Source organism: Heterodontus francisci, chromosome 11, assembly GCF_036365525.1.
Source record: "Heterodontus francisci isolate sHetFra1 chromosome 11, sHetFra1.hap1, whole genome shotgun sequence".
Taxonomy (NCBI): Eukaryota; Metazoa; Chordata; class Chondrichthyes; order Heterodontiformes; family Heterodontidae; genus Heterodontus; species Heterodontus francisci.
In genome coordinates, this window is record NC_090381.1 from 53,296,046 (window position 1) to 53,321,761 (window position 25,716).

Consider the following 25,716-nt stretch of genomic DNA (forward strand, 5'->3'; position numbering starts at 1 on the left):
AGGGTTTACAGCCAGAGACTGTTTCTATGACAAATCTAAACTGCAGTGTCTCCAGAAGCTCAGGTTATCGATATCAGGTGGTGGTAGACATCTACAGCCTCCTCGAACCTGTTCCCTGCTGGTCCTGATTGCCATGAATTACCAGTGGCTGTTAAAGTCACCACTGTCCTCAACCTTTTGCCTGCGGATCCTTCCAGGGCTGTACTGGAGACATATCCAGGATCTCTCAATCGGCGGCTCAAAATTGCATAAGACGGGTGACTGATGGCTTGTTTGCCAGAGACAGCAATTATATCAACTTTGCCGACGATAACACCAGTCAGAATGAGTGGGCATTCAAGTTTGTGGCTCTCACTGGCTTCCGTCTTATGCTGTCATCGACTGTACACACATGCCAATCTGGGCACTCTCAGATCACCCATGACTATTTTTCAACCACAAGGCGTTCCATTTCCATCAATGTGCAGCTGGTGTGCAACATCAATAGGATACTTCTGAAGCAGTGTGCCAACTTCCTGGGGAGCTGCCATAATGCTCTTGTCCTGCGACTGTCCAAGCTCCCTGACGTTTTCCAACCTGCAAGTGAACAGACTTAAGGGGTGACTTTAAGGAGACAAGCGATACCCACCTTAAATTTGACTGATGACACCTGTCAGAAAGCCGAACATTGATACGCAACAGCGATACAGTGACTGCTAGAGGACCACCAGATGTGTTTTTGAACAAGCCATTGGCACGCTGAAGATCGTTTTCAAGTGTCTAGATGGATCTGGAGGTGCCCTTCAGTATGCACCAGGCAAAGTATCCCAAATGGTCGTGGTGTGCTGTGCTCTGTTCAACCTTGCGCAGCAGAGAGGTTTGGACCTACAGGAGAACAAGGTAAACAGTTCAGATCCTCCTCAGACAATTTGGAGGGGGAGGAGGATGAGGATAAGAAAGGTGATGAGGGCAGTGCAATCCCAGCTGCTCACATTGCTACCAGGATGTCCTTATTAATGCAATGCACTAGTGGACTCTTGTCACAAGCACATGCAATGGCCACTCTACACACCCACTCCCAATATCACTGGCTCAAAGCAGTCCTGCAAACACCTAACCACCCCTTGAACATTCCCCCACTGGTCATCAACAATTCATGTCTTCCCACTCATCATCAAACAAGTTAAAAAGCAACTTGCCTCAGAATTTTTGCATACATCCATATACATCCCCTTGTGCAAATACAAAGCTTTACTTTTCTTTTTCATACTACTACTACATGGTGCAACACCTATGGCTTGCACAGAGGTAGAGACACTTAACATACATCTGGGGTTCTCACACATCTCCCTGTTAATATAGGGGTCTACATGTCTTGGTGAGGATTCCTCAAACTGATTGGCTGAAGAGCCATGCAACTGCTTGTCCTACTCAAACACCACAGATCCCCTGTAGAGAACTGAAGACAGCAAGTCTGCACTCAAAAGCTTGCAAAATCTCTGAGGGCAGCTGTTGGCGTAGTGAACGGTGAGTGCCATTCCTTCCTTGCTGTCCTCAAAAGCTGTGCCAACTCGTTCAACTGCTATTGTTGCAGGAACGAAGTGCAGCACTGAATTGAATAATAATCTAATCACTTTTAGAGCTTCAGCCAATGAAAGCACAAGCTGAATAATCTTACCCTTTCTTGTCTCAATTTCATTAAGACATGAAAATTCCATGAGTGGCACAGTTTCGGTTGTGGCCATTTGCACGCAACTGAAAGGGATCATAAACTGAAGTGGGTTAAAGCTAGAAGCAGGTCTGATGATAGTTAAGTGTAACTCCTAACTGCTTGATTTTCTCTTCCGTTTCCATTTAACTTTAAATTTGCTACTCTGCTCCCTACCCCAATCTTTTACATTATATTCTATTTTCTTAATTTGATGACTTAATTTGATCCACATGCACAAAATGGCTATTGCACATACCCAAATTCCCTTGTTTTCTCACTTTCCTCCTCCCTGTCCTGCTCTGCCACACTAGAACTTGTTTCTCCTTGACAGTCCAAGTATATCTTGCTATTCCAACTTGCAGATCAAGGCACATGTCAATTTAGCCAGCAGCCATTCACATTGCACTATTCTCTTCCAGCATATTGGTAATTTTAATCCCCCAGGAGGGTGGGGGGGGGAGGAGGTGGTTAAAAATTTCAAAATGAAAAACTTGACCCCTACCCACCCACTTCTGCTTTCAAATAGGCAGGTGGGGGTGGGTGACCAATCCGCTCTCTGTCTCTCTGTAGGTGGGTCAGTCGTTCAAATCTTTTAGCACTTAGAGGCTGGGATTTCCAGGTCTCGGGAATCCTGGCAAACGAAAGGAGACTAGAATGGGCGGCGCAGTGGTTAGCACCGCAGCCTCACAGCTCCAGGAACCCGGGTTCGATTCTGGGTACTGCCTGTGCGGAGTTTGCAAGTTCTCCCTGTGTCTGCGTGGGTTTCGCCGGGTGCTCCGGTTTCCTCCCACATCCAAAGACTTGCAGGTGATAGGTCAATTGGCCGTTGTAAATTGTCCCTAGTGGAGGGAGGTGATAGGGAATATGGGATTACTGTAAATGGGTGGTTGTTGGTCGGCACAGACTCGGTGGGCCGAAGGGCCTGTTTCAGTGCTGTATCTCTAAATAAAAAAATAAATAAATAAGGGTCAGATCGATGCCTTTATTGTGCTGCTTGTGAGCCAGGGTTTGCTTCCACTGACCAACCAAGCTTGTTTGACATTTCCCCCACTCCCCACCCTCCAAAATCTTCCATTCAGCCTTCCACGATGTCCGACCTCAGTGATGATGGAATTATCTGCATCTGCTCCCCTGTAGACAGCAGTTAATCAGGTTGACTGTCGGGCAATAAACGCATTGGGACCTGAAGAAAACCCTTATTTCTAAGGTTGATGTGCGAAAATCCGCTCCCTAACCCCCTCCCCCACCTCCACCACATTCCACACCTGTCTCTTGAGTTATTCTTGGGCCCAAATGATAGATTACTGCCTGTAGAATTCTTGAATGGAATTCTGTATTGCTGTAACAAGACCGAAATATAGTAGTAGCAGTAGCACATTGCAACATATCTTAGGTTACAAATTGAAGCATTCTAATTCAAATATTGTGGATGGAACTATGCATTTTAGCAGAATAACTTTAGTGTACACTACAGAGCCCAAAGCTTATACCTTGTCAATATGATAAAAAAGACTTGCATTTATATAGCACCTTTTCACGACCACTGTATATCTCAAAGTGCTTTACAGCCATTGAAATACTTTTTAAAGTGTAGTCACTGTTGTAATGCAGGAATTATCAGTCACTTATATATTTACAACAAAGATTACTTACAGTTTACAGTAAAAGATGTTTCTTTACTGCTCATAACTTGTTGAAGAATTCATTCTTTTTGGAAAACCAACTATAGTGGGCAATATTTTGTGGAGTAAAATGTTGAGTTGTTTTATAAATATCATTGGACTAATTAACAATTTGTGAATTTCACAGATCAAAGAGACAAGGCGGGCAGTAAGAGACACTGAAAGTGGAATTGAAAAAATGTCAGTTGGTCATCACATTCAGGATCGTGCTCATGTCATTCAGAAATCCAGAAACCAGAGAACAGGTGATGAAGAAATTGATCAAGAATATATCAACATAAATGAAGGTAAGGCAACCATGTTATGGTTAGGTCTATTTCAAAAGATTGTCATTAAACAATATGAAGACATCAGCATATATGCACAGGAATAAATTCTTCATTTATTCTTTGTACACTCAGATTATTTACAGAAGCCAGGATCTATGCTCTGTGAATATATCCTTTTAATTATCATTTAATGTGCGATTGTCTTATTGTGTCAAAGTAAGATGGACTTTTGAAACTCCATGGAGAGCAAAGCTGGCAATTAAATTGGGATCAGACTCCCATCGTGAGATTCTGCTGCTAATCCCACCAAGGTTTACAGGGTCAAGAGAAGTGGCCAGGAGGAGCAGGCCTTCAGCAATTTGGGAGTGCAAATGAGACTGCTTCAAAACATTAAAAAAAAACTTGCTCCCCTTTTCTTCAGGAATCCAGGCTGAGATTGGAGCCTGGACTCCCAGGTGATTACATATACGTACTTAGGTCCCAACTGAGAAACTGCATCGCTAAACCAACCCAACCCCTGCATCTGAACTGAGGCTGGAATGAGGGAACCAAACATCCAAGGCTCACATCCTCCACATCACTGGCCTTGCAAAGAATAGTCAAAGACTCCACCACTCACAAAGTTGATCAGGATCTGGCATATCAGAGTTCTGGCTGAGTTTGTGACCATTCTGTAAGACTCTCAATGAAGTTATGGTAGGAATCTGTTCCTTTTGGAACCCTATTCAGTGATCAGTAAGTATACAGTGTCACAAGGATTTTGTTTTTGGATTAAAAACTTCGGATTCTGTGTGTTTTAAAAAACTGAAAAAGGATTTCATTGGACATTGAGACACCTGAACTTTATGGATGTTTTGAAAGGAAGTTCAACAAAAGCTGAACTCTGGATATTTTGAAAGGAAGTTCAGCAAGGGCTGAACTTGTAAACAAGGACAGGAAAGCAGGTAATTTCAAGGAAACCACGAAGGGGTTTGACCTCAGAGCTACTCTTTGAGTGACAAGAGAGGAAAGTTTCAGTTTTGAACTTTAATAAGCCAGTGAGTTTGGACAAAAAGCAGGCATTCTAAAATTTGGTTCTGACCTGCCTGGAGATCAGAAGAAGACCCAGAAAAAGTATTACCTCTCTGTAAAGAATCTTTGTATCAAGTGTGATACTGTTGCCTCCTGCATTTTTAAGAAACCCTGAATGCTTTCAGAAATCTTCTCTTTAGAAAGGACATTTGCATCGAATCTGTAACAGAGAACTGACACCTTTGCTACACCCCTGATGGAAGACCTATGTGAAGCCTGCAGCAGTTGAATTTTCTTGAACGCCTACCCATCACAGACTGTTCATCAACATCGCCTGGAAAAACTTCGAGTGGCATCCAACTATTTGACTTTGGGAACCTCACCAAACTGGAGAACTTCCTTTCAGATCATGACCAACTAAGTTATTTTATTATTCCTTTCATTCCTATGAAACAGCTGTAAACCAAAAATCCTTTCTTTCCTGCTTAACAGGTTTTTGGATGTATGTGTGTGCATGAGGGCTAGGGAAAATAAGGAGCTTTAATATCTCAATTCATATATAGATTTACTTCATTATTGATTAAGACTTGGTTTTATAATAAATAGTTAACTTTGTTGCTGATTAACAAAATGTAGTTGGTGTGCTTTATTCTGGAGACAAATGCAGTATCTAATTGTTTGTTTTCAGTCAGTGGAAAAATTTATTAAAAAGCTGTAGAAGTGGGACTGAATTAACAGTGCGCTCCTCCCGCCTCAGTCGTAACAACAGAAAATTTGTCATTGCTAATTGGTCACAAGCAAGGTGCCAAATTTTTAATTTTACCAGATCTCCTGTGACATTGCTTATCCTGAGTCAAAGGATGAACTGTCTTATAATAATAGCTGTATTCATGTCATGCAATGTATACGTCAAGTCACTACATTATGGAATTTGTGTTAAATGCTATTCTGTGAATTTTGCTGGTGCTTTTGGAATCATAAAGGAGTGTCTTTATTTCTGTAATAAAAACAAGAAATTCTGGAAATACTCAGCAGGTCTGGCAGCATCTGTGCAGAGAGAAGCAGAGTTAATGTTTCAGGTCAGAGAACTTCAGTTCTTCAGAACTATTTCCAGCATTTCTTGTTTTTATTTCAGATTTCCAGCATCTGCAGTATTTTGCTTTTATTTTGTCTTTATTTCTTGGCCTGATATGTATTTATTTTTGTACATTAACAGTTTTAAAGTTGACTATACAACAAGATGATAGTCAAGATGCACCAGATGGAGTTAGAGTTAGATACTGTCATGCAGACCTGCCAAGAATGAGGCATATTAATTTTGTCATATGAACATTGATTTTAAACTGTTGCTGGAGTGAAGAAATGACTTGTTTGAAGATCACCAGACACTGGGCTAGAAGGGCATTTACATACTCAGAGACACTGCTTGTGGAGACAAAGGACTATTCCCTGCTCCAATTAACCCCAAGTGGATTTTGATCACCAGACATTGAAGGCGTAAGGAAGCGTATTCCAGGCCCTGCTAAGGTGATACAATCCACAGAGCCAGGACTGGTTAAACAGCTGGTCACATGACTAACCGGCTGGTCCAGGTTTTTTGAACTAGCCACAGGACAGTTTGAATTCTGAAGGAGTGTGCAACTGAAGCTGAAAAAAGAAAGTCTCTCGTCCGGCTCTCCCTCTCTATCGCTTTCTCCCCCAGCCACCGGACCCACGGAAGACACGTAAACCTCAACAGAGAAAAGACTCCTACATCGGAACAAGTTGAAGCGTGAACTGGGCCCCAAAGAATTGCAAGACTTACCGGCAACCAAAGACTCCACATTTAACTTAAAGGACTGTAACTACCATATATTGCCTCAAACTTTTCCCCTTTATTCCTTCTACTTTTTCTGTCTCTATCTGCATGTGTCTTTATTGCGTATGCATGCTAGCGTGGTTGTGTCGCATATTCGTAGTTGTTAACTGGATTAGAGTTAAGATTAATAAACTTCTACCTTTCTTGTTTAAATCTAAATCAAACCTGTTTGATTTCTTTGCCTTACAATTGGAGCAGTGAACAAGGATTCACTAACGGAGAGCGAAAAACACGGTTTTTTCAAATTAAACCCTGTTACGGTTAAACCAGGCAAAGGCTGAGAGACGCCGTCTCACCTGGTTGTAACAGAAATTTGGGAGTTGGCGTCCAAGATTTAACCCACAGTCAAATGAGAAATTGGAAGTGGGAAGCCAAATTGTTCCCAATCAAAAAACAGAAAAGATTTCAATACAGGTTTTCTTGTGGTTGTGTTTGCTAGAATACTAACATGTCTGTGACTATAGCTAGAAGCTCCCCAAGCCAGAGTGAAGTAACTTGGGATAAGGTAAAAGCACTGACGATGGAGGAGTTGAGGAAAATGGCTGAGCAGTGTGGGATCACTGTATGTGGCAAGGCTAGGAAGTCTGAACTCCTAAGACTAGTAACCAACCATTTTTCCCTTGAATCTGAAGAAACAGAAACAGGGTTAGAAGCAGACTGTGACAGGTATTGCGAGCAAAGATACAATTGGAGCAGAGGAAACTTGAATTAGAAGACAGGGAAAGAGAGAGAGAGGAGAAAGAAAGAGAAGGAACCTTCCAGAAAGAATGTGAAGAAAGAGAGCTGAGACGACTTGCGTTAACTAGGGGGCGACAGAGTAACCCCAGTGAAAGCATGGCCGATATGGAGGAGCGTAATTCAGGGCTGGTACAGAATTGTTAAAACTCTCCCAAATGATCCCAAATTCAATGAAGGAGATGTGGAAGCGTTTTTTGTGTCTTTTGAAAAACTGGCAAGACAGTTAAAAAGGCCAGCTGAGGCTTGAGCTCTGCTGTTACAGAGTAAATTAGTAGGAAAAGCCCATGAGGTTTACTCCATTTTGCCAGATGAGAGTTCATCAAATTATGAACTGACAAAACAGAGAAGTAATTTTGTTAGAGGAATTTAAAAACTCTCTCCTGATCTCCATAAAGACACATGAGGAGGATCAAAAGGCTCATAAAGCCCGGCAGGCAGCAGTCCTGGCCGATGAGTTTGCTCTCATTTATAAGTCAGTTTCCCGGGGAAAACCTTTCTTAATCACTCCCACAATTCCAAAAAGGACAGAGGGTGGGAAGGTGACAGAAGCCCAAGCAGTCCTGGGAGGGAAGAAAAGCAGGAGCACAGGGGACCCTCCTCCAGCCAAAAAGGAAGGTGCTGTGAGTAGGAGTGAGACCCGGAGACCTGTGTGCTTCCATTGTAATAAGGCAGGGCATTTAAGAGCTGATTGCTGGAAACTAAAGGGAAAACCTGTAGGGTTAATCAGGGCACACCCGCTCAATGAAGAAGAGCCCCTGCAATAGGGAGAATGTGCTTTAGCTACACCAGGAGAAATCCTGCACTTTGGTACAGTGGATGGTTGAACTGCAATGCATGGCTTGAAATTTTGATAAATTGGTGGGTTTGGTAGAATGAAGGCCTTTGTCTGGCCTTATTGTGGAGAGCGATCACATAATTTATTAGCACTCGGGGATAGAATGCAGGGTTTGACTCATTGATAGATTCATTGACCCTGATATTTATGGACCGTGAGCAGTGAAAGTAGCGGGAATGCGGAGGTCCTGCCAAATTTAATGGCCGGACCTCATTATCAGTTTTTTAAATTCCATTTCCTGCCCGGCAGCCAGCCAGATGAACAGATTAGCTGGCTGCCAGACAGGAAAAAGCTGACAGTACAAGACTCAATATATGCAAAAATGGTTATAGCACAATAAAATGTTGAAGCGAGAGCCAGATGGTCTGTGACTGCTGTCCCAGCTGTTGCCGCTGTTAACACCTCCAGCAAGAGCCACTTAGGTTGCACATGTGTGGATCTGTACACTTTGTTTTGAGAGCCAAGCAACCCTCAGCATTTGACTACCTCGAGTATTTGAAAATGTATTTTAAATCTTTCTTCCTAATATCAATAGTATGTTTTCTATTGTGCCTTCATGTTTCTAAGATATATGCCTCAGAAGTATTTAAATTATTGTGCCTTGATTTTGGAGTGGGGATTAGCTCATTGACAATAAAATCAATGATAAACTAGCTTTTGGGACATGCTGGGGGGAGAAACGGGCCGGTCGTGCACAGCGATAGGAAAGAGGTAAGATGAAGAACAGGGGTTGGAGGGTGGAAAGGGTCAGCCAATTGCAGAAAAGATGAGAGGCTACCATCAGCAGAGGATTTGCTTGAGAGGCTGGGGTGATCTGCTAGAAAAAGGAGGACAGGAAGAAGAGCTCTCAGTAGGAGGCCATTGTTAAATTCCAGAATGTTTGTGGAAGGATGATGCTGGAGCCTATCTTTACTCTGTACAATAAATGGGAAATTGAGTAAAAGGATTGCAAATATGTAACTCCTCACCCAAAACCTCCCATCTCAGCAAGGGTCTCCTTATAAGTGATCAAGTAATACCCCAATTAACACCCTCCACCTGCATATAATTAAACAAATGATACACAATTAACAGATTCCCTTCCTTTTATAATAAAACTTAGATTAACATGCTCAAATAATATTTCAAAATAAATTCCATATTATGTACAAAGTATTAACATGCTCACAAAAGATCTCAAAATAAATCAAAATAATTTTTTTTTGTTCCTGGGATGTGGGTGTCACTGGCTAGGCCAGCATTTATTGCCCATCCCTAATTGCCCTTGAGAAGGTGGTGGTGAGCTGCCTTCTTGAACCACCACAGTCCGTGTGGTGTAGGTACACCTAAAGTGCTGTTAGGAAGGAAGTTCCAGGATTTTGACCCAATGAAGGATCGGCGATATAGTTTTAAGTCAGGATGATGCGTGGCTTGGAGAGGAACTTGCAGATGGTGGTATTCCTGTGCATCTGCTGCCCATGTCCTTCTAGGTGGTATAGGGTTTGGAAGGTGATGTCGAAGGAGCCTTGGTGAGTTTCTGCAGTGCATCTTGTAGATGGTACACACTGCTGCTACTGTGCGTTGGTGGTGGAGAGAGTGAATGTTTGTGGATGGGGTGCCAATCAAGCGGGCTGCTTTGTCCTGGATGGTGTCAAGCTTCTTGAGTGTTGTTGGAGCTGCACCCATCCAGGCAAGTGGAGAGTATTCCATCACACTCCTGACTTGTGCCTTGTAGATAGTGGACAGGCTTTAGGGAGTCAGGAGGTAAATTATTCTCCGCAGCATTCCTAGCCTCTGACCTGCTCTTGTAACCACAGTATTTATATGGCTACTTCAGTTCAGTTTCTGGTCAATGGTAGCCCCTAGGATGTTGACAGTGGGGGATACAGCAATGGTAATGCCATTGAATGTCGAGGGGAAATGGTTCGATTCTCTCTTGTTGGGGATGGTCATTGTCTAGCACTTGTGTGGCACGAATGTTAATTGCCACTTATCAGCCCAAACCTGGATATTGTCCAAGTCTTGCTGCATTTCTACACAGACTGCTTCAGTATCTGAGGAGTTGCGAATGGTGCTGAACATTGTGCAATCATCAGCGAACATCCCCACTTCTGACCTTATGATTGAAGGAAGGTCATTGATGAAGCAGCTGAAGATGGTTGGGCCTAGGACACTACCCTGAGGAACTCTTGCAGTGATGTCTCAGAGCTGAAATTCCATATTAACTACAAAGTATTACTTTGCGTGATGCCCCTCCTCTGTTCTTTGGGTCACCTAATTTCAGTGCACATTTCCCTAGATTTAATTTTTAAAAATGATTTATTTGCCCTTAAATCATTGTCAACTTTCGGGTTTTTCATCAGTGTACTTAACTCCAGCATCAGATCTAGTCTGAGTGCACAACCAGTTTAATTGACCAATCAAGCTTTGCAATTGCTCAGTCCCTTCTTCAGATATATCATCATCCTTCTGTGATGACCTCGCATGATTCACCAGGATGGGAGTAACACTCTGTCAATAGGATTGTTGATTTATTCCAGACCTACTCTGCTTAATATCTAAACCAATATATTTAAAGGCCCCACAAGCCTGACTCCCAATCTTAAATTGTGCTTTACCTTATTAATAACGTAGCTCTCAAAATCCGCAGTACCACTTCATAATAAGTAATCAACGTGCATCATGAAAATGCTTGAAAATTCCCTTTATGATACCAATAGAACATTGCAGGGTCTGCATTTATTTGAACACAACCAATTTTCAACAAAACAGATCTCACTGAGAAATACCACACCCTGGAAGCATCATTAAAGCCATAGACACATTTATTCAGTTTCCATAGTTTTCCTTCTGCATCTTCTGCCTCTTTAGGTGTTCTCTCTGAAGCATAGAAAAATAGAAAATAGGAGCAGGAGTAAGCCATTTGGCCCTTCGAGCCTGCTCCGCCATTCATTATGATCATGGCTGATCATCCAACTCATTAGCCTGTTCCGGCTTTCGCCCCATACCCTTTGATCCCTTTAGACCCAAGTGCTATATCTAACTCCTTTTTGAAAACATTCAATGTTTTGGCCTCAACTGCTTTCTGTGGTAGCAAATTCCACAGGCTCAACACTCTCTGGGCGAAGAAATTTCTCCTCATCTCAGTCCTGAAAGGTTTGCCCTGTATCCTTAGACTATGACCCCCGGTTCTGGACTCCCCCAACATTGGAAACATCCTTCCTGCATCTACCCTGTCAAGTCCTGTTAGAATTTTATAGGTTTCTATGATATCCCCCTCACTCTTCTGAACTCCAGCAAATATAATCCTAACCGACTGAATCTCTCCTCATATGTCAGTCAAGCCATCCCAGGAATCAGTCTGGTAAACTTGCGCTGCACTCCCTCTCTAGCAAGAACATCCTTCCTCAGATAAGGAGACCAAAACTGCACACAATATTCCAGGTGTGGCCTCGCCAAGGCCCTGTATAATTGCAGCAAGACATCCCTGCTTCTGTACTTGAATCCTCTCGCTAAGAAGGCCAACATACCATTTGCCTTTTTTACCGCCTATCGCACCTGCATGCTTACCTTCAGCGACTGGTGTACGAGTATACCCAGGTCTCGCTGCATATTCCCCTCTCTCAGTTTATAGCCATTCAGATAATAATCTGCCTTCCTGTTTTTGCTACCAAAGTGGATAACCTCACATTTATCCACATTTTACTGCATCTGCCATGCATTAGCCCACTCAACTTGTCCAAATCACCCTGAAGCCTCTCTGCATCCTCCTCACAACTCACTCTCTCACCCAGTTTTGTGTCATCTGCAAATTTGGAGATATTACATTTAGTACCCTCATCTAAATCATTAATGTATATTGTGAATAGCTGGGGTCCTAGCACCGATCCCTGCGGTACCCCACTAGTCAGTGGACCACAGTGGAGCAGCGGTTAGCACCGCAGCCTCACAGCTCCAGCGACCCGGGTTCAATTCTGGGTCCTGTCTGTGTGAAGTTTGCAAGTTCTCCCTGTGTCTGCGTGGGTTTTCGCCGGGTGCTCCGGTTTCCTCCTACCACCAAAAGACTTGCAGTTGATAGGTAAATTGGCCATTATAAATTGCCCCTAGTAGAGGTAGGTGGTAGGGGAATATAGGGACAGATAGGGATGTTGCAGGGATATGGGATTAGTTAGGATTAGTATAAATGGGTGGTTTGATGGTCGGCACAGACTCGGTGGGCCAAAGGGCCTGTTTCAGTGCTGTATCTCTAAGAAACTAAGAAAGAAACTAGTCACTGCCTGCCATTCGGAAAAAGACCCATTTATCCCTATTCTTTGTTTCCTGTCTGCCAACCAATTTTCTATCCATCACAATACACTACCCCTAATCCCATGCGCTTTAATTTTACATGCTGATCTCTTATGTGGGACTTTGTCAAAAGTCTTCTGAAAGTCCAAATAAACCACATCCACTGGCTCCCCCTCATCAACTCTACTAATTACATACTCGAAGAATTCTGGTAGATTTGTCAAGCATGATTTCCCTTTCGTAAATCCATGTTGACTCTATCTGATTCTACCATTGTTCTCCAAGTGCTCTGCTATAAAATCTTTGATAATGGACTCTAGAATTTTCTCCACTGCCGACATCAGGCTGACTGGTCTATGATTCCCTGCTTTCTCTCTACCTCCCTTTTTAAATAGTGGGGTTACATTAGCTACCCTCCAATCTGTAGGAACTGTTCTAGAGTCTATAGAATCTTGGAAGATAACCACCAATGCATCCACTATTTCTAGGGCCACTTCCTTAAGTACTCTGGGATGCATACCATCAGGCCCTGGGGATTTATCGGCCTTCAATCCCATCAATTTCTCCAACACCATTTCTCTACTAATGCTGATTTCTTTCAGTTTCTCTCTCTCACTGAGCCCTGTGTTCCCCAACATTTCAGGTATGATATTTGTGTCCTCCTTTGTGAAGACAGAACCAAAGTATGCATTTAGTTGGTCAAATATTTCTTTTTTCCCCATAATAAACTCCCCTGTTTCTGACTGTAAGGGACCTACATTTGTCTTCACCAATCTTTTTCTCCACATACCTATAGAAACCTTTACAGTCAGTTTTTGTATTCCCCGCAAGCTTGCTCTCGTACTCTATTTTCCCCTTAATCAATCCCTTGGTCCTCCTTTGCTGATTTCTAAACTGCTCCCAATCCTCAGGTCTGTTGTTTTTCCTGGCAAGTTTATATGTCTCTTCCTTGGATCTAAGCTATCTCTAATTTCCCTTGTAAGCCATGGTTTGGCTACCTTTCCTGTTTTACTTTTGCGCCAGACATGTTAAACAATTGGTGCAGTTCATCCATGCGCTCTTTAAATGTTTGCCATTGCTTGTCCACCGTCATCCCTTCAAGGAACGTTTCCCAATCTGTCATGGCCAACTCGCGCCTCATCCCCAAGGGGTCTCGCACCACTAGATTGTCAATTAGTCCTCTCTCATTACACAGTACCCAGTCTAGGATGGCCTGTTCTGTAGTTGGTTCCTCAACATATTGGTCCAGAAAACCATCCTGTATGCACTCCAAGAATTCCTCCTCTATGGTATTTTGACTAATTTGATTTGACCAATCTATATGCAGATTAAAGTCACCCATAATTACAGGTGTTCCTTTATCGCATGCATCTCTAATTTACTGTTTACTGCCATTCCCAGCATCACCACTACAGTTTGGGGGTCTATATACAACCCCCACTAATGTTTTTTTGCCCCTTAGTGTTTCTCAGCTCAGGTGTAACCTGTCCAGTTTGTACTGGTCCCACCTCCCCCAGAAGTGCTCCCAATGCCCCAGGAATCTAAAACTCTCCCCCTCACACCATCTCTTCAGCCACGTATTCATCTGATATATCCTGCTATTTCTACTCTGACTAGCATGTGGCACTGGTAATATTCCTGAGATCACTAACTTTGAGGTCCTACTTTTCAACTTACTTCCTAGCTCCCTATATTCTGCTTTTAGGACCTCATTCTTTTTTTTTACTTACGTCATTTGTACCAATATGTACCACGACCACTGGCTGTTCACCCTCCCCCTTCAGAATGTCCTGTTACCGCTCTGAGACATCCTTGACCCTAGCACCAGGGAGGCAACATACCATCCTGGAGTCTCGCTTGCGGCCACAGAAATGCCTATCTATTCCCCTTACAATTGAATCCCCTGTAACTATTGCATCCCACATTTTTTACTCCTCCCCTGTGCAGCAGAGCCAACTGTGGTGCAAAGAATTGGGCTGTTGCTGCTTTCCCATGAGAGGCCATTCCCCCCAACAGTACCCAAAGCAGTATATCTGTTTTGCAAGGGAATAGCCACAGGAGATTCCTGCACTGCCCTCCTAGATCTCTTGATCTGCTTGGTGGTCACCCATTCCCCTCCTACCTATGGGGTCTGAGCCTGCTGTGTGACCACCTCTCTATATGTGCTATCCACGATACTACTCAACAGAAATGCGGCTTTTATGTCAATGGATCTACACTCCCATGCCAAAACAGCTAAAAACGTTTTCAAGATTACTTTTCCAAGCTGTGGGAGAGTCCACTCGAACATCAGTATCACTCAGTTGTTCTTCAAACCCCTCGCAACTAGCCTTGCTTTAGCCTTATAAGTCCATCTGGAAGGACTTTTTCATTACAAATCCATCTATGTGACAAGGTTGGCTGTTCCCTATCTGGTACCTCAGAATAAACACTAAACTCTCTCCAACTCTCTAATTCCTTTTTAAAAATTCTTTCATGGGTTGTGGGCGTTGCTGGCAAGGCCAGCATTTGTTACCCTTCCCCAAATGCCCTTTAAAAACCCTGCCAAAAGTTGCAGGTGTAATTGATGGAGTATATGAGGATAATAGAAGAGATTCGTAAAAAGCTTGAAATCTGTAAAGATTATTGGATGATGCCATCACGTCCTATTGTAAGCCTTCCATTGGCACATGACTTTAACGAGGTAGTTGCCACAGATTTAAAGGTGTCGGACAAAGTCAAGAATATTTTCATTTTACATTTTCGCAGGTTTTTTCATCTTTGACGAGAAGGGTGAGCAAATCATCTGTGTAACTTTAAGACAATTTGCTTTTTTTCCTCTCTAATTCTTATCATCTGATACCATCAATTCACTGTTCCAGATGTTCAGCCACCACAGCATGCCAACGTATGGCTACTGGACAACAAGGACTATCTGCTGACGACATGGCTCACGACTCTGGTTCGCAACCCGCACACGCATGCACAGCATGCATATAATGTGAGCCATGCTGCCACAAGAAATATGACAGTGCACACCATTGGCATACAGGAACAACCTCAATCCCAACTCCCCAGGCAGCAACACTCCCACATTCTTTACCTCCCCTCTGCCACTGACCATCACATCATCCTCTTGGTCACAATACAGAAATAAAAGTCACTACATCAACATTCCAAACCAATTTTATGAATTATATCATGCCATATTGCATACAAATGTAAACTAATTATCCATGTGCATTCTCTTAGTGCCTGTCTTGTGCCTCTGCATGTCCGAGTGCTCTTACACAATGCTATACCACTGACTGCTGCATGGCTGGTAGAAAGCTGCTGATGTTCAGTGGAGGAGACTGCAGATGGCCTTGAAGAATGACCTCAAGCAGATCGGGCCTAGAAGGCCTGGCTTCAGACTGCAGTGTCTCAGCATGTCAGCTGGCATGCTGACAGGCAACATCAGGGATACTGGAAAAGTGGCAGTGGTGGGATCGCAAATACTGTCATCCTGAGAGAGGACAGAAGAGTTGTGCTCCATGGAGCAACTGCCACTCTACTGGGGCTTTGCCTCAGCAATTTTAGTAATCTGTTGGTGGGCAGATTGCTGGACTCCTGTGCCACCCTGCAAGCCCCTTTGCATACTGGCATCCACAGCCATGATGGCTGCAAGCTGAGCTTGCATGACTTCAGTCTGAGCTTCCATTGCAACGCTCAGACCTTTGATGGAAGCTGCTTCTGCCATAATGGAGGCTGAGACATTGTCCATAATTACCGCATCATGATTGAGTCCACAGTGTGTTGATGGAGTTGGCCACCACTTCCATGCTGGGAACTTTGAGTTCCAAGCACTGTGCCAATCCGTGTACCGAGTTGGTTCCAGACTCCTCCATGCTCCTTGACATTGAACACAAGCTTTCTGGCAAGCATTTTGCTGTGTAGACCCCATCAGACCTCTTTTGTAGCATGGCCCATCAAAGTCCTCCACAGCAGAACTCAGGTGCAGCCTCACCCTCTGTGAACTGGCACCTGCACTATCCTTGATCCCTGCCCTGACTGCAGCATACTTGTGGCCAGTGTCTCACCACATGCAGATACCGCCTGTCATGCAGGCTCCCACCTGACAAGGATGAGGCACACATTATTTCGCCACATCAACATTAAAACTTAAAATTGGTGCTGGGAGGAAAAGAGGGCCTATCACAAGGAATTGGCAGGCGCCTCACCGGAAAGACCTTTTCTGCATACTAACAGACAGTGTTGGAACAAAGGACCTAGTCCTTGCTCCTCCAATACACAGAAGACCTGGCCAGACCAGTTTCGTCACATGATTAACTGGCTGTTTGAATTTGAACTTGCCACAGAGTGTTTGAAACTCAGAAAGCTCTTTGCTCCTGGACTGGAAAAGACCTCTCTCCTGTCTGCTCTTATATCTTTCTCACAGAACTGAAGACCCATTGAAACCACATGAACCCCAAGAGAGAAAAGTCTCCTACAGTGAACAATGTTTAAGAAGAATACTGGGCCCCAACAAAAAGCAAGACTACTTACAAAGGGACTACAGTGAGCTCGAAGCACAGTAAACAAGAAACTCTTCTGATTGGCTCAAACCTCTCTATTTTTCTTCTCTTTTCTGTCCCTATTTGCATGTGTGTATCGCGTGTGCATGCTAGCGTTATTGCATCGTATATCCATAGGCGTTAACCATATTAGAGTTTAAGTTTTAATAAATTTCACTTTTCTTCTTTAAATCTAAGAAAGCCTGGTTGTGCTCATTTCTTTGCTTTATAATTGGAAAGTGGTGAACAAGGATTCAGCAAGAGGAAGCTTTTAACACAGTGTGTTAAAAATTAAATCCTGTTACAATAAAACCAGGTGAAGACAGTAAAAGACCCCTAGATACCTTATCACCTGGTCGTAACACGCCTCTAATCTGTCTTCTAATTTCACACCGTGTCAGTATCTGAGTTGCTAGCTGCAAGTGTGGCATCAAGTAACTGTCTATTTTCATCATTACTCTCTTCTTGGTTTTCCTCCGCTACCTGGCACTTCTTGAAAATCTGGATGGACAAAGCCAGAAGGGTAAAGTTGTAGTGAGGGGAGGGAGGAAAGTAAGAGGTGCATGTTTACACCATCTGCAACTTGTAAATCAAGAGATTGTATGATGAGGAGGATTAGGCGTGAGAATGCTGCCTTCTTCAGTGGTTTCAGCCCTACCCCTGGCCATAGCACCATCTCCTTAATGAGTGTTAGAACATGCAGGCGTACCTCTCCCTCGCTGTTTACTTCCGGCTGCCTTCGGTTGTTCACCACCTTCTGCAAGAGAGAGAGGGGACTGTATAAGTGAATGTGGTGAAACGTATTTAGGTATGAGGCTGTCATGGTTGACTAGCTGGCACTGTGTGCAAGTTGTGAGATGTGGATGTGAGGTTTGCAATAGTGCTAGGTGTGTGAGGGTGAGGTGAAGCATATGCATGTTAGGTATGAGCCCTGATTGATAGAGATTGCTGGTAGGTGAGTGATGGAGGTATGGTGATTTGAGCAGTGCTGAAGCTAATGGTGCAGTTGGTAGAATATATCATTTGAAAATGCATTCACTGACCTTAACCACTCATGTGAGGTCATTGAACTTCTTGTGGAGTGCGTTCAGGTCCTCGGAGCTAGACTCTTGACATTGACCTCAGAAGCCATCTGCTCCCATTGCCTTTCCTCCTAGTCCCCTGTAGATACAAGACAGCTCTCCTCCTTTCCACTTCATGTACTAAGGCTCGGAAAAGCTGACTGTCAGTGCTCTCCCATTTTCAGCCATTCTTCTGTCTTCCCCAAGTCAAATTCAGCTCACATAGGAAAACCAGCATCTGCTATAACCACAATGTGCCTCCCTACAAGAGGTGTAAGCTAGCTTTAATTAGTGCTAGCAAGTAATGACTTGCCCCCCGCCCCCCCGCAGATGCATGCAGCAACCATCCGTATGGTTAACACTGGCTGCATGCAGAAATGTAAATGAGCAGGAAGCACGAAGATGGTATGTTGCCTGCATTACATCAAACGGCTTAATTGAGCTTTGTGATCCCTGTGCTCATTTTTGTGGACTTTGTTGGGTATTTTAATGAGGTTTGAAGGTTGTGTTTTCGGGCAGAATTTTAATTCCCAAGGGCCGGGAAGTTTGTGAGGGGGCAGCAGGCAGGTGGTTAAATGGCCAAAAAATACCTGTGGGTCGGAAACCCGACACGATCCCGTCCATTTCTGGGTTTTACCGGAGCACATTCCCAGGCGAGTGGGGACTTCCTGTGGAGCATGTGGGTCAGTGATTTAAGCATGCAAACAAGCAATTAATCATGGCTTTAACCCAGGATTCTGGCTTTAACAGCGAGCGCACAGGTTTCCCAGACTGTGTGGAACTCATCAGCATCAACAAGGTGAGAGCACAGCGGGAAGTTATTGATCAATGAAGTTGACAGGCTAGAAAGCCTTTAAACAGTGAAACTGCTTAGCTGCTGGCCTGGCGATGGAAAAGGCTGGTACTCACAGCACTTGTTCTGAGAGCATGATTTCAATGCTTTAGAGGTGATTTCCAACTTTTTGGAAGTTATTTCACCTACCTTGGTCTTTATTCATCCAGATCTGATCTTCTCTGCTGTCAGCATTCACTGCAGCATGAGAGCAACTTACATAGTTATAGCATGGACCTTTGATGAGGAACAAGAGGAGCAACAGCCCTGGCAGGAGCACCTACAACAACAGCAGCTGCCTTCTGTACGGGCACATGACACTCCACAGAGCAGATGGGATGGACACAGAGCTCCAGGCGATATGCTCAGCAGAGGATATAAAGGCAGAGGGGATCGGCTTCCTAGACATGATGCTGCAGGTCATTACCAACATCTGCAGTCTCTTAGAACAAGACCTCCTTACAAGAGGACTAGGTGGGCACCACAAGGTGACTGTCAAGATCACCAAAGCCTCAAATTTCTTCACCTCTGGCTCTTTCAAGGAATCTGCAGGTGGCATCCGTACCGCCACATGTACACTTCGACACTGATGAGTCCAGTCAGACACCGAGGGCTGTTGCATTTACTGCAGTGGTTGGATTCCCACAGGTATTGAAGTCATTGACTGCACAAATGTGGTAATCAAGGTGCCATCAGATCAACCAACAGTGTTTGTCAATCAGAAGGGAATCCACTCCGTCAATGTTCATTTTGTATGTGACCACCAGAAGGTTTTGATGCATGTCTATGCAAGATATCCTGGAAGCTGCCATGATTCCTTCATTCTGTAAGAGTCATATTTCCCACAGGTTTTTGCACCTTCACACTGAATGAGCAGGTGGCTCCTTGGAGGTAAGGGTTATCCCCGAGGACCTAGCTCATGCTTCCTGTGAGGAGCCCTACCACTGATGCAGAGGAGAGATACAAGAGTCACATGTTAAAAGAGGTGGCTGTAGAGATAGTGGATGCATTAGTGGTCATCTTCCAAAATTCTATAGATTCTGGAACGTTTCTTGCAGATTCGGAGGTAGCAAATGTAACCCCAGTATTTATAAGAAGAGAGGTAGAGAGAAAACAGGGAACTACAGAGCTGTTAGTCTGACATTAGTATTAGGGAAAATGCTAGAATCTATTATAAAGTATTTGATAACTGGACACTGAGAAAACAATGGCAGGATTGGGCAGAATTAACATGAATTTATGAAAGGGAAATCATGTTTGACAAACCTGTTAGAGTTATCTGTGGCATGTGGGAAGTCATGGACGCACCATGTATCCGAGACCAAGACATTTGCAGGAAGTGTCACTGGCTGCACAAGCTTGAGCTCCATGTTTCAGAACTCGAGCGGCATCTAGAGTCACTGTGGTGCATCCGCGAGGCAGAGAACTACATGGATAGCACGTTTAGGAAGGTGGTCAAACTGCAGGTTAGGAGCATGCAGGTAGATAGGAAATGGGTGAATGAATGCCAGGCAGTCTAAGAGAACCAGGCAGGTAGTGTAGGAGTCCTCTGAGCTGATCTCGCTTGCTAATCGGTTTTCCATTTTGGATACTGGTGACGTGATGGTTTCTCAGAGGAGTGCAGTCAGAGCCAAGTATGTGGCACCACAGGTGGCTCAGCTGCACAGGAGGGGAGGAAGAAGAGTTGAAGAACAGTAGTGATAAGGGATTCATTAGTTAGGGGAACAGATAGGCATTTCTGCGGCCATAAATGGGACTCCAGGATGGTATGTAGTCTCCCTGGTGCCAGGGTCAAGGATGTAACGGAGCCGCTACAGGACATTCTTCTGGGGGAGCGTAAACAGCTAGAGGTCGTGGTCCACGTTGGCACCAATGACATAGGTAGGAAGGGGGGGGGGGGGGGGTGGGGGTGAGGTCCTGAAAGCAGATTTTAGGGAGGTAGGAAGGAAATTAAAAAGCAGGACCTCAAAAGCAGTAATCTCAGGATTATTCCCAGTTCCACATCCAAGTGAGCTTAGGAACAGGAGAACTGAGTGATTGAACACGTTGCTGGAGAACTGGTGTAGGAGGGAGGGCATCAGATTTCTGAGGCATTGGGACCAGTTCTGGGGCAGTTGGGACCTGTACAAGATGGGCGGGTTGCATCTTAGCAGGACTGGGACAAATTTCCTCACAGGGAGGTTTTCTAGTGCTGTTGGGGAGGACTTAAACTAGATTGGCAGGAGGATGAGAACATGAGAGGGAGCCCAGATAGGAGGAAAGTGAAACTGATAACTTGTCAGGGTTGTGGGAACAAGGAGCAAATATCAGAGAGGAATACCAAGGTGCACAGAATACTGGGGGAGATAGATAGCACGAGAGTAGGGAATAGTAAGTTATTAGGTGGGGCCAGAGTAAGGGAAGTAATAAAATCTAAACCAGGGTTAATGTGCATGTATGTGAATGCACGGAGTGTGGTTAATAAGACTGGTGAGGTACAGGCGCAGATTGCCTTGTGGAAATACGATGTTGTAGCTATAACAGAGACCTGGCTCAAAGAAGGGCAGGACTGGGCGTTAAATGTTCCTGGATACAAGGTGTTCAGGAAAAATAGGAAAGGGAAAAAAATAGGACCTCCAGCAGTTCACGCTCCCCCCAGAAAAATGTCCTGTAGCGGCTTCATTACATATCATCTTGGAGGGGAAGGGTGGTGGTATTGATTAAGGAGAGTATTGCCGTGCTGGAGAAAAAGGATGTCCCAGAGGGTTCGAGGACAGAATTAATTTGGCTAGAGCTAAGGAACAAAAAAGGTCCGGGTACATTGCTTGGTGTTGTCTGTAGGCCACCAGCTAGTGGGAAGGACGTGGAGGAACAAATTTGCAAGGAAAATGCAGAGAGGTGCAAAAATTATAGGGTAGTTATTCTTTTTTTTTTTTTCTTTTGGGCCTCCTTATCTCGAGAGACAATGGATACGCGCCTGGAGGTGGTCAGTGGTTTGTGAAGCAGCGCCTGGAGTGGCTATAAAGGCCAATTCTGGAGTGACAGGCTCTTCCACAGGTGCTGCAGAGAAATTTGTTTGTTGGGGCTGTTGCACAGTTGGCTCTCCCCTTGCGCCTCTGTCTTTTTTCCTGCCAACTACTAAGTCTCTTCGACTCGCCACAATTTAGCCCCGCCTTTATGGCTGCCTGCCAGCTCTGGCGAACGCTGGCAACTGACTCCCACGACTTGTGATCAATGTCACACGATTTCATGTCGCGTTTGCAGACGTCTTTATAACGGAGACATGGACGGCCGGTGGGTCTGATACCAGTGGCGAGCTCGCTGTACAATGTGTCTTTGGGGATCCTGCCATCTTCCATGCGGCTCACATGGCCAAGCCATCTCAAGCGCCGCTGACTCAGTAGTGTGTATAAGCTGGGGATGTTGGCCGCTTCAAGGACTTCTGTGTTGGAGATATAGTCCTGCCACCTGATGCCAAGTATTCTCCGAAGGCAGCGAAGATGGAATGAATTGAGACGTCGCTCTTGGCTGGCATACGTTGTCCAGGCCTCGCTGCCGTAGAGCAAGGTACTGAGGACACAGGCCTGATACACTCGGACTTTTGTGTTCCGTGTCAGTGCGCCATTTTCCCACACTCTCTTGGCCAGTCTGAACATAGCAGTGGAAGCCTTACCCATGCGCTTGTTGATTTCTGCATCTAGAGACAGGCTACTGGTGATAGTTGAGCCTAGGTAGGTGAACTCTTGAACCACTTCCAGAGCGTGGTCGCCAATATTGATGGATGGAGCATTTCTGACATCCTGCCCCATGATGTTCGTTTTCTTGAGGCTGATGGTTAGGCCAAATTCATTGCAGGCAGACGCAAACCTGTCGATGAGACTCTGCAGGCATTCTTCAGTGTGAGATGTTAAAGCAGCATCGTCAGCAAAGAGGAGTTCTCTGATGAGGACTTTCCGTACTTTGGACTTCGCTCTTAGACGGGCAAGGTTGAACAACCTGCCCCCCGATCTTGTGTGGAGGAAAATTCCTTCTTCAGAGGATTTGAACGCATGTGAAAGCAGCAGGGAGAAGAAAATCCCAAAAAGTGTGGGTGCGAGAACACAGCTCTGTTTCACACCACTCAGGATAGGAAAGGGCTCTGATGAGGAGCCACCATGTTGAATTGTGCCTTTCATATTGTCATGGAATGAGGTGATGATACTTAGTAGCTTTGGTGGACATCCGATCTTTTCTAGTAGTCTGAAGAGACCACGTCTGCTGACGAGGTCAAAGGCTTTGGTGAGATCAATGAAAGCAATGTAGAGGGGCATCTGTTGTTCACGGCATTTCTCCTGTATCTGACGAAGGGAGAACAGCATGTCAATAGTCGATCTCTCTGCACGAAAGCCACACTGTGCCTCAGGGTAGACGCGCTCGGCCAGCTTCTGGAGCCTGTTCAGAGCGACTCGAGCAAAGACTTTCCCCACTATGCTGAGCAGGGAGATTCCACGGTAGTTGTTGCAGTCACCGCGGTCACCTTTGTTTTTATAGAGGGTGATGATGTTGGCATCGCGCATGTCCTGGGGTACTGCTCCCTCGTCCCAGCACAGGCATAGCAGTTCATGTAGTGCTGAGAGTATAGCAGGCTTGGCATTCTTGATTATTTCAGGGGTAATGCTGTCCTTCCCAGGGGCTTTTCCGCTGGCTAGGGAATCAATGGCATCACTGAGTTCCGATTTGGTTGGCTGTATGTCCAGCTCATCCATGACTGGTAGAGGCTGGGCTGCATTGAGGGCAGTCTCAGTGACAGCATTCTCCCTGGAGTACAGTTCTAGGTAGTGCTCAACCCAGCGGTCCATCTGTTTGCGTTGGTCAGTGATTATGTCCCCCGATTTAGATTTGAGGGGGGTGATCTTCTTGATGGTTGGCCCAAGAGCTCTCTTCATGCCATCATACATTCCTCTGATGTTTCCGGTGTCTGAGGCCAGCTGAATATGACTGCATAGGTGTTGCCAGTAGTCGTTTGCGCAACGCCTAGCTGTTCTTTGTGCAGTACTTCTGGCTGCTTTAAGTGCTGCGGATGTTAAATCGCTGGGGGCTTTCTACAAGAAAGGGTAGTTATAATGAAGGACTTTAATTATCCAAACATAGACTGGGATGATAGTAGTGTAAAGGGCAGTGAGAGGGGCAAGAGTACCTAGATTGTGTTCAGGAATATTTTCTACTCCAGTATGTTACTAGTCCAACGAGAAAGGAGGCACTGCTAGACCTGGTTCTTGGGAATGAGGTGGGCCAAGTGGATCAAGTATGAGTCGGAGAGCATTTAGGGGATAGTGATCATTGTTTCATAAGGTTTAGGCTGACTATGGAAAAGGACAAAGAGCAATCCAGGGTAACAACAATTAACTGTGCAAAAACCAACTTCAATGAAGTAAGAATGGAGCTGGGGCGAATAAATTGGAGTCGACAGCTGGCAGGAAAGCTGGTAACTGAACAATGGGCTTTTCAAAGAAGAGACAGTTCGGGCACAATCAAGGTATGTTCCCTCAAACGGGAAAAGTAGGTCAAACAAATCCTGAGCTCCCTGGATGACAAAAAAGGTAGAAATTAAGACAAAGAAGAACAAGTGTGCTTAGGACAGATGCCAGGTAGAAAATCGTATTGAGAACCAGGCTGAATAAAGAAGGTCCAGAGAGGAAGTGAAAAAGCAAATAAGAGAAGCAAGGAGAGAGTATGAAAAGAGACTGGCAGCTAGCATTAAAGGAAATACCAAAGTTTTCTGTGGGCATATAAATTGTAAAAGGGTGGTAAAAGGAGAAGTGGGACCGATTAGGAAGCATAAAGGGGATTTACACATGGAGGCAGAGGGCATAGCTGAAGTATTAAATGAATACTTTGCATCTGTCTTTACCAAGGAAGAAGATGCAATCCAGGCAATGGTGAGAGAGGAACTATTTCAGACACTAGAGGGGTTTAAAATAGATAAAGAGGAAGTATTAGATAGGCTGTCTGTACTTTCATAGAGTCATAGAGTTATACAGCACAGAAACAAGCCCTTCGGCTCACCGTGTCCGCAACGGCCATCAAGCCTATCTATTCTAATCCCATTTTCCAGCACTTAGCCGGTAGTCTTGTATGCTATGGCATTTCAGGTGCTCGTCTAAATACTTCTTAAATGTTGTGAGGGTTCCTGCCTTTACCACCCCTTCAGACAGTGTGTAGTAGATCCTAACCACCCTCTGGGTGAAAGGATTTTTCCTCAAATCCCCTCTAAACCTCCTGTCCCTTACCTTAAATCTATTCCCCCTAGTTATTGACACCTCCGCTTAAAAAAAGTTTCTTCCTATCTACCCTATCTATGCCCCTCATAATTTTGTATACCTCAATCAAATCCCCCCTCAGCCTTCTCTGCTGAAAGGAAAACAACCCTAGCCTATCCAGTCTCTCTTCATAGCTGAAATGTTCCAGCCCAGGCAACATCCTGGTGAATCTCATCTGCATCCTCTCCAGTGCAATCACATCCTTTCTATAGTGTGGCGACTAGAACTGCACACAGTACTCCAGCTGTGGCCTAACTAGTGTTTTATACAGCTCCATCATAATCTCCCTGCTCTTATATTCTATGCCTCAGCGAATAAAGGCAAGTATCCCATATGCCATATTCCTAAAGTGGATAAAGCACCAGGACTGGATGAGATGCAACCAAGGATACTGAGGGAAGTGAGGGTGGAAATTTCAGAGGCACTGACCACAATTTTTCAGTCTTCCCTAGATTCGGAGGTGGTGCCAGAGAACTGGAGAATTGCAAACATTAGACCCATGTTCAAAAAAGGGTGTAAAGATAAGCCCAGCAACTACAGACCAGTCAGTTTAACTTTGGTCGTGGGGTAACTTGTAGAAAAAATAATTCGGGACAAAATTAATAATCATATGGACAAATGTGGGTTAATTAAGGAAAGCCTGCATGGATTTCTTAAGGGAAAA

General features: G+C 44.6%; 1 protein-coding gene across 2 annotated transcripts in view; it reads left to right on the plus strand.

Moving 5' to 3' along the window:
• The window catches only part of mlf1 (myeloid leukemia factor 1), a 124,033-nt gene that overhangs the window by 66,060 nt on the left and 32,257 nt on the right, over positions 1-25,716 (plus strand). For both annotated transcript variants that reach the window (XM_068041445.1, XM_068041444.1), the window contains exon 5: positions 3,500-3,659. In XM_068041445.1, coding sequence (XP_067897546.1) covers positions 3,500-3,659 — 160 coding nt within the window. The remainder of the gene's footprint in view (positions 1-3,499; positions 3,660-25,716) is intronic.